Source organism: Grammomys surdaster, unplaced genomic scaffold (assembly GCF_004785775.1).
Source record: "Grammomys surdaster isolate TR1022 unplaced genomic scaffold, NIH_TR_1.0 61, whole genome shotgun sequence".
In the NCBI taxonomy this organism is placed as follows: domain Eukaryota; kingdom Metazoa; phylum Chordata; class Mammalia; order Rodentia; family Muridae; genus Grammomys; species Grammomys surdaster.
In genome coordinates, this window is record NW_021604563.1 from 323,757 (window position 1) to 331,533 (window position 7,777).

At 43.8% G+C, this 7,777-nt stretch overlaps 1 protein-coding gene across 2 annotated transcripts; it reads right to left on the minus strand.

Annotated features, from left to right (window-relative positions):
• Positions 1–1,015: 1,015 nt before the first annotated feature.
• On the minus strand, positions 1,016–5,888 carry Armcx3 (armadillo repeat containing X-linked 3). Of its 2 annotated transcripts, none has more exons than XM_028780367.1 (5): positions 5,711–5,888; positions 5,097–5,175; positions 4,599–4,660; positions 4,267–4,336; positions 1,016–3,986 (listed from the first exon to the last, which is right to left on the minus strand). In XM_028780367.1, exon 5 carries the CDS (start codon positions 3,837–3,839, stop codon positions 2,703–2,705), a length of 1,137 nt encoding a protein of 378 aa, XP_028636200.1. In that variant the 5' UTR covers positions 3,840–3,986; positions 4,267–4,336; positions 4,599–4,660; positions 5,097–5,175; positions 5,711–5,888; the 3' UTR covers positions 1,016–2,702. The 2 variants fall into 2 exon arrangements, with proteins under 2 accessions (XP_028636200.1, XP_028636147.1); XM_028780314.1 differs by having other exon boundaries at positions 5,097–5,203.
• Positions 5,889–7,777: the final 1,889 nt, after the last annotated feature.

Genomic DNA, 7,777 nt, shown 5'->3' on the forward strand with positions numbered 1-7,777 from the left:
CACCCCCCATGAGTGGCATTGTGTCATCAGAATTAAAGGCACTGCTCCTGAAGAGAGAAGGTGTACAGACAGAGTACCACTGATTATCTCCAAAGACGAAACAGAGACAGAAGTGTAAGGGAAGGAGAGATGAAGTGAAGAAGAGAGGGAGAGAGGGAAAGAGGGGAAGGAAAAGGAGTAACATGAAGAAAAGGAGAAGATGATGCCTACCACATTGGGGCTTCTTGTTACTTCATTTAATGTCCTTTGCAGCTCGACATGGCTTGATCGGAGTGCCCGTGTGTTCATTCTATATATTGGAGTTAAGGGACAACTTTGTACTCGAAGCCTTTATATTTCTCAAGCATCTTGAAGGAGCAGTTATTTTTTATAAGAAAATTTATAAATTTTGTACATCCCTCCCCAGCTGCTAGTTGCTTACCTAGTTCTTTTAGGCAGTCCTCTCTGGACTGCCTCTGGGCCCTCGTCCTCAGTCTTCGTCTAACCCCTGTCAGGTCTCCCAAGTTCATATTTGCAGCCTAGACATTTTGGCAGAAAGTATTAATCCATTCAAATGACAATGAGGCATGTGACTATCACACAAACACCTCAAATTCCATTTATTTAGATAGATCTGTCTCCACCATAGCAATTCTTTTTATCTTATTTAGTAGGGGCAAAAAATATCTCACGCCATTTCTGATCATCTTGTTCTTCATAGTGCTATCAAATGAGTTACTATGCATGAATGACTTAGTAGGGTTACCATTCAACTTGAAGACAAGCAGTCCTTGGTCCTACTCCAGACATCAGAGTTCATATTTGAAATCCTGGAGCCAAACCTAGATCAGAACTAGACAGAGGACTGTAACATTTCCTGGTTTCACATGCAAAGTAGGATAGCATCTTCACACCAAAAAGAAAAATACCACGAAGGCTGGAGAGATCATGACTGAGGTAACAGTTTTAGTCCTGGAACACCTGAGAAAGTATTTCCACAGTTTCCTTGCAGGAATAACGGAACTCTACACAGTAAGCACTTAATAAATGTTAGCTTTTATTCTTCTTATTATTATTTATTCAATGACACTGAAACATAGCAGAATGCCCCAGCAAAACAAAAGTCAACCAAAACCCATCAAAACTACATTCTGGGTTCTTAAGGGTACTCACATTTCTTAAGTAACTGCTGCTATATGCACGAATAATGTAGATACTTTGCAGAAATTCTCTCATTTAAACCTCACAATCAGCCTTATCAGCACCATCCTCTGTCATTCTGAAGAGGAAACTTCAAACCACCTCATTTTGGGCCTAAATGTTTTCCACTCATTACACATTCAAATGAATCACTGCTGCCCTCAAGTTCTTTCCTTTTTCCAAACCTTTCCTAAAAGAATCAACATTAACTTTGATAAGTATAGATGATTAATAAGTACAAAAAGTAAGTATCACTCATTATCTTTCATCCAAATATAACTCTTAGTACTTACTGGGTATATATAATTCCATAGATTTTAGTGTCTTTTTAAACATTATTTAACTCCCCCATATGTAATCATGTTCTGAATACTGCTACCTAACTTACCTTGCTCACATAACAATGTGTGATGAATATCTTTTTTCTGGCAATACTGAGTTCCATCAGCACATTTCTCACACAGCATGACATTCTTTATTTAGTCAATTCAGTGTGTCAGACACTGAAGTTGTTCCCCACGTTACTACCTTAAGACAGTGCTGACAAGAACAGCCTTGCACATAACACTCTTTGGCCAATTATTCAGTTATCCTCTTAGGAGAAAAGGTTTACATATTTTAAGGCTTAACGATATGTATTGTCAAATGCCCACCACCAGAGTTGGAAAGGATCCATTTTGCTACATTCTCCTTGATGATACATGGTGTGGGAGGACATTTATATTGACCCCAGTTCTTTTCTAGCTAAAAATACATTCAAGAAGCCTTCTGCAATGCGTTTCATACAGTTTTCTAGATTTATTTAATGCTATCCCCCACACTCTAAGGCTGCTGTTTTGACTACCGTAAAGTTCCCTAAATTAATGCCTTTCTTACATCATTTCCCCTTGATTCTAGTCTCATGGAATGCAAATAACTTCTGTATCCCATTCAGGGCTCCCTTTCAATGGCTCTATCCTTCCTGAAGCTTTAACCCGACTCATGTGGCCAGCCACCAAAGCCTTTGCCTCCTCTTTGTTCTGAAGGCACACAGCTGACAGAATGTATGCGCTAAATAATCTTGAGTTTTGTGGGGTTTGAGGGGTGTTTTTTCTACTTGTATGTTTCTTGTCTCTACAACTAGATTATAAACCAAAAGACAGGATAGTTTCTTTCTTCTTTCGTTGTTTCCTTCCAGCATTAACATAAAACTTTATTGAAGATGCACAAATAAAATCAATGCAAACGACAGAAAGGAGCCTACTTAGGATGAACTGGTTCACTGTCACTTATGGGGAGGGAACAGTAAAAATGCTTCAATGTGGGCAGCAAGATAAAATGCAACATGTTTCAGGACAAGCAGTGATATACATTCATTAAACTTAAACCTGAAGACAAACTTGGTTAAATATCAGCATCGATGATACAGTATGATATTCATCATTCAAACTTGGCAGCTGAAAGGGTTCCTTTGCCATATAAACAAAGTGGAGAAAAAGAATAGTTTACAAGGTGTGTTGCTGCTACACTATAAAGCCACCAAGTTATTCCTGACTCTTTGGGAACATCCGTTCAGTCAGTTTGGCCACAAACTTTCCAACCTTGACTCTCACCTGGAAATCATGGTGGCTTTCGATTCCCAGAACTTTATCAGCACACACTTGAAATTCTTTTAAAAAGAAAAAAAGGGAACCCTCACTAAAGTGATTCTGAGCAGGCTCGTTTTCTTCCCATTTGAAATTGTCATTGATATTCTCAAAAATGATCAGAAGTTTAAGAATAACCTCTTTGTACTCCTTCTTATTAAAGAGGGAGCCCAGTGAAGTCGGCACCTGAGCCCTAAGCAGTTCTCTAGTCATGGCCGGATTTTCAGCCAGATTCAAAAGGAGTTTTAGAACCTGAAGTTTGGTTTCTTCATTCCCTGCTGAAAATAAACGAAAAAAGTCTGAAATGGAATTAGCAAGGAGGTACTGATACTCATTAGTAACAGTCATATTTGTAAGTAATCTGAGTCCAGCCAGCTGCACAGAGGAATTCAATCGGGAGGTGATGGTGTCATCACACACTTGATTCATGTATATCTTAAGCCTGCGCTGATTTTCGGCATTCACGCTCAAGTTATTTAGGACAATTAAAGCCTTTTCCTTAACAATGGGATCTCGAGTATTGAGAATCTTTGCAACAATTGGGAGACCACCCAAATCTCGAATAATATCTCTATTGAATGCATAAGCAGCATTATTACCCAGAGCAATTAAAGCTGCTTCAAGAATATAAGGCTTTTCAGACATCTCAACCAAACAAAGTACTTTTTGTAACTCTTGAGGAGACAAAACAGTATCGTCTGAATTAGGAGAAGCCCTTTTCTGGACAGCTCTTCGAGCCCTGGTAGCCCTGGCTCTTGCCCTGGCTCTAGCTCTGGTCCCTGCTTCAGTGCCAATCCGAGCCCAAGGTGGGTACCAAACTATACTCTTGCTCTCGTTACTGTCATCATCATCAGACCAGTCATTATATCTGGCCCCAGAACAGTCCCCAGCATCAGCCACATCACCAGAGCCACCCTCAGCCATTTTCTCCTTGTTCTGCTTTCTTCCTCGGGTCAATCTGTAAATGCAATAGCAGGCTCCAGCCCCAATCACCAGGCCTGCAGTCACCCAGCCTACTTTCCTGGCGTAGCCCATGCAATCGTCCCTGGCAACGGCAGGGACCAAGAAACAGAGTAGTCACTCAAGATAAGGGAAGAGGGCTTCGGGCCTGAGTGCAGTCCTGTGAAGAGTGATCTTCTTCAAGTCACTTCAAGGCCACAGTAATTGGTTTCAGAGGTAAACCTAGAAATGGAAGAAAAGAGGGTTTGGCTTTCTCTTCTCTTTGTGCTGCTCCATGCAGACAATTGCTCAGTGGAGCAGAAAAGTAGTAATCGGATGCTGGATAGGGAATATAGGTTGTTGACAAAAACCTCTATCACTCTCATTTCACTCTCCTTCTACATGCCTCTTCCCCACCCCCACCCCACCCCCAGTTCGCTCTTGCCCCTAAGCATAAAGGCAATGACATCCACAAGTCACAAGCTCCCGTGGTACCCCATGGGATAAGCACCCTTGCACTGACCTCCTTAAAACAGCAACTTGCCCCTTCTTCCTTTCCTGTGAGTTATGCCACGCCCAACAATCTTTCTGATCTGCAGAAATACCAGAAGCAGTGAAAAGACCGAGGGCTTGAAGCATCCAGTGTATATTTGATGCTTTCCTAATTTACCATCTAGGTCGTCCGATTTTGGTTAAACCTCACTGTGCCATCCAAAACACGCACAGGCTGTGCCCCCTCCCTAGTCTGAAATTGGTGGACGCAAGGAAACAAAGTAGGATTGAGTGAGCCTGGCCAAACTCAAGCTGATTCCTAACCCCTCCCCCATTCCAGGCTGCCCCCACGCCCACACCGACCTCTACTGATCCGGAGGAAAGTTCCTCCCTTGGTTCAAGCAGTGCCACCTGCTACAGCAGACCTGCAGGATGACAGATGGAAAACATGGACACTAAGTACTGTTGAGAGAGAAGGATTATGAACAAACTATCTGATAGGTTTTCCTTCTGTCATCCTGCCCCTCCGCCCCCACCCCCAGGAGCACACTCATACACAGAGAGAGAGAGAGAGAGAGAGAGAGAGAGAGAGAGGGAGGGAGACAGAGAGAGAGAGAGAGAGGAAGGGAGGGGGAGGGAGGGAGAGAGGGAGGGAGGAAGAGAGAGAGAGAGAGAGAGAGAGAGAGAGAGAGAGAGAGAGAGAGAGAGAGAGAGAGAGAGAGAGAGAGAGAGAACGCCATTTCTCCACAGTTCAGGGAGTGTGAGAAACACATTTAGACTCAAATCTAAACCTAGATTACCGTTTCTAGTTTTCCCCTCTTTTCTACCCCCGCCGCTCCTAGGGTCCCCAGATGGTCTTACCCTCAACTCGACCTTCAACGATCTGGTTAATTTCCTTCCTCTTCTCTTGCCTGGCGTTGTACCGCAACCTACGGAAAGACTGGCCACCCGAGAGAGGCTTGGATCCACTAGACACAGAGCCATGGTAAGGAAGACACGGTCACAGGCAGAAAGACGGGAAACAGCCGCTACTGAGTGCTTGGTGGACGGACCAGTCCCCAGAGAACGAAACTCTTTCCTAATTCGGAGGCCTGGTTGTTAAAGGTTTCCCGCCCGATAGCCTGCTCAGGGTTCGGCTGACACATCACATAGTACCCCACCACGCAAGACCCGATGTCCAGTTTTCCCCCTCCGGCACAGTCCTGGTGGACCAGGGGCCAACACCCAGGCTACAGCTCCCTTTCCGGATTGCGGGCCTCAGAGCACAGCAGATTCCCGTCTCCGGATTTCTGGACGCCTGCCCAAACACCCCTCTACTCACTGTTTTGCAGCATCAAAATGGGCTGCGGGCGGGACGTTTATCTTGGAAAGAGGGCAGCAAGTGGGAGAGACGACGGCGGAGGCTCCGGACCTGCGACGGCCTCCGCCCTCTACCCTCCACCACCCCCACTTTATGGAATATCCCAGGAACTGACCTGCAGGGATCCGGGACAATTTCTTTTCCGCCTCCTTTCCTCGGCTGCAGGCCCGCCCGCCCTCAGGGTAATAGGGAGCTGGTACTCAGACGGGAACAACGACCAGGACAAGAAGGACTTCTGCACACGTCAGCTCTTGATCACGTGAGAGCGACGTAATCCACCAACTCGGATCCCCACTTTCCCCTCCCACCAGCAGTGCGGCAGAAGAGGACCCGCCCCCCTCTTTTCCCTCCCCCATACTAGGCCTTGTTACTTTCTTCTTTGCGGCTAATCCCATCTTCCTCTAGTCGTGCTTCCCTTCCTCCAATTACCAAAACAGGACAGCATCCTCCCCTGGGGCTATGGGTCACTTGTACTTTTTTTAATTGACTCTTTCTTCCCTAGACTCCTGGGATAGCAGCTTCTCCCTCCACCTCCCATCCTCCCAGCTACGAGTATCTACCACTTTCTCTGAAATATAGTTCTAGACCCGAAATGAGTAAGTCACCAGAAAAGTAAACCTGGAAGGAAAGTGTATCTTTTTCTTTCATAATACTTTTTTTAAAATTTTCGCCTTGGTTTCCCCTGCTCCCAGCCTGCATTCTCTTTCTTTAGGGGGGAAATACAATAATGATATTTCCATCGAGGGGAAAATAAGGGTCGAGGTTGGAGATCCACGTTGGGTAATGGTCTCTAGAAGTCCCACGTTTCTCACTTGTTGGAAAGTGTTACCCACTTTCCTCACCGGAACGGTAACGTCTTCTAGTGCCTATCACATAACACAACTGAATGAACATAGCACACCGGTGAATGAACTAATCCGCCAGCCTGAGAATATGTAAATCCACTGACTAAGCAACAGGCACTAAAGGGCACAAGTTAACCAGGAGGAGGCTTGGGCTCTCCAAAGCCAGTAACAGAAAAGATTCAAGGGAAATCAAGTGTGTATGTTTAAAAAAAAAAGGTACACACGCTGATACACAAGTGATATGCAAAGAACATTATGAAACATAGTGGGGTACAAATAGAGAACAGCACCTGCAAATGAAATAGTACTACAGGAGCACAAAGACCAAGGCAAACTTGACTGAACTTGGCATCCAGTAATTAGTGGGAAAGCATCACACTGATTAGCTGGATGAACACAATAATTCACTTGCAATTTTAACTTTCAGAAATAGAAAAGGGAATAAAGTAATTGCATTCTCTCATTGTCAAAGTCAGCCAGGTTTGGTTTCAGACACCGACTGCCACACAAGGTTAACTTAATACATAGTACAAAAACAAATAATGTAATGCAAGGTGTGATGCAGCTTTCCAAAACATGAGCTTCTCGGTGAGACATTTCCTAGTAGTTTAGATACTAGGTTGCTATCTGAGTAGAACTTTCAAAAATCCACAGAAAACATGGGAGGACATCAATAGTCCAGAGAGCTTAGGAACAAGCTAATTTTCAGGACATTTTATGTCAGTGTAGCTTCTAAAAAGCAGAATTGAGACACTATTTTGAACTTAGTAAAGTAAACCAAATCAACTATCTGCCTCTGTATTTATAGGACAGGTGCAACAAAGAGACTTATTTGTGTGCAAAAAAAGGGCATCAGAGGAAACTGTTGATAGTTCTGACCCAAGCACTGACTGGAAGAGGAAATTCTGGCTAAGGTGAAGAGAACACTTCATCCTTAGCAAATTCATCCCTGTAATGTATGAGAATACTTCAGACTTCCTCAGCTAAAAGTCACTTCTTAAGATAAACTAATGTCTTTGTTCTGATTCTAGATTTATCAAGCAATCTTCTGAAGTTGTCACTTCAAGCAGAAGCTGGTCTGTACGAAGAGAATGAACAGGTAAGACAGGCAGAAACCCCTTCTACTCCCTGACACTTGTATTTCTCGAGGTAAATCATTCAGTTGTTACTTCTGTCGAAACATAATGCTCACTGTAGCCTATTTAACAGGGAGAGGATATAAAGACTGGTGAGTTAGAACTTCATATCTTGATTTATATGTGTGTCTTTGAATGAGAGTCTATCATTGACAGAGCATCAGCTTTCAGTTTACAGACAAAAATCTGGGGTAGATAGCG

Excerpts from the sequence above, each read along its gene's own strand:
- Armcx3 (XM_028780367.1), bottom strand. The coding sequence starts at position 3,839 with ATGGGCTACGCCAGGAAAGTAGGCTGGGTGACTGCAGGCCTGGTGATT.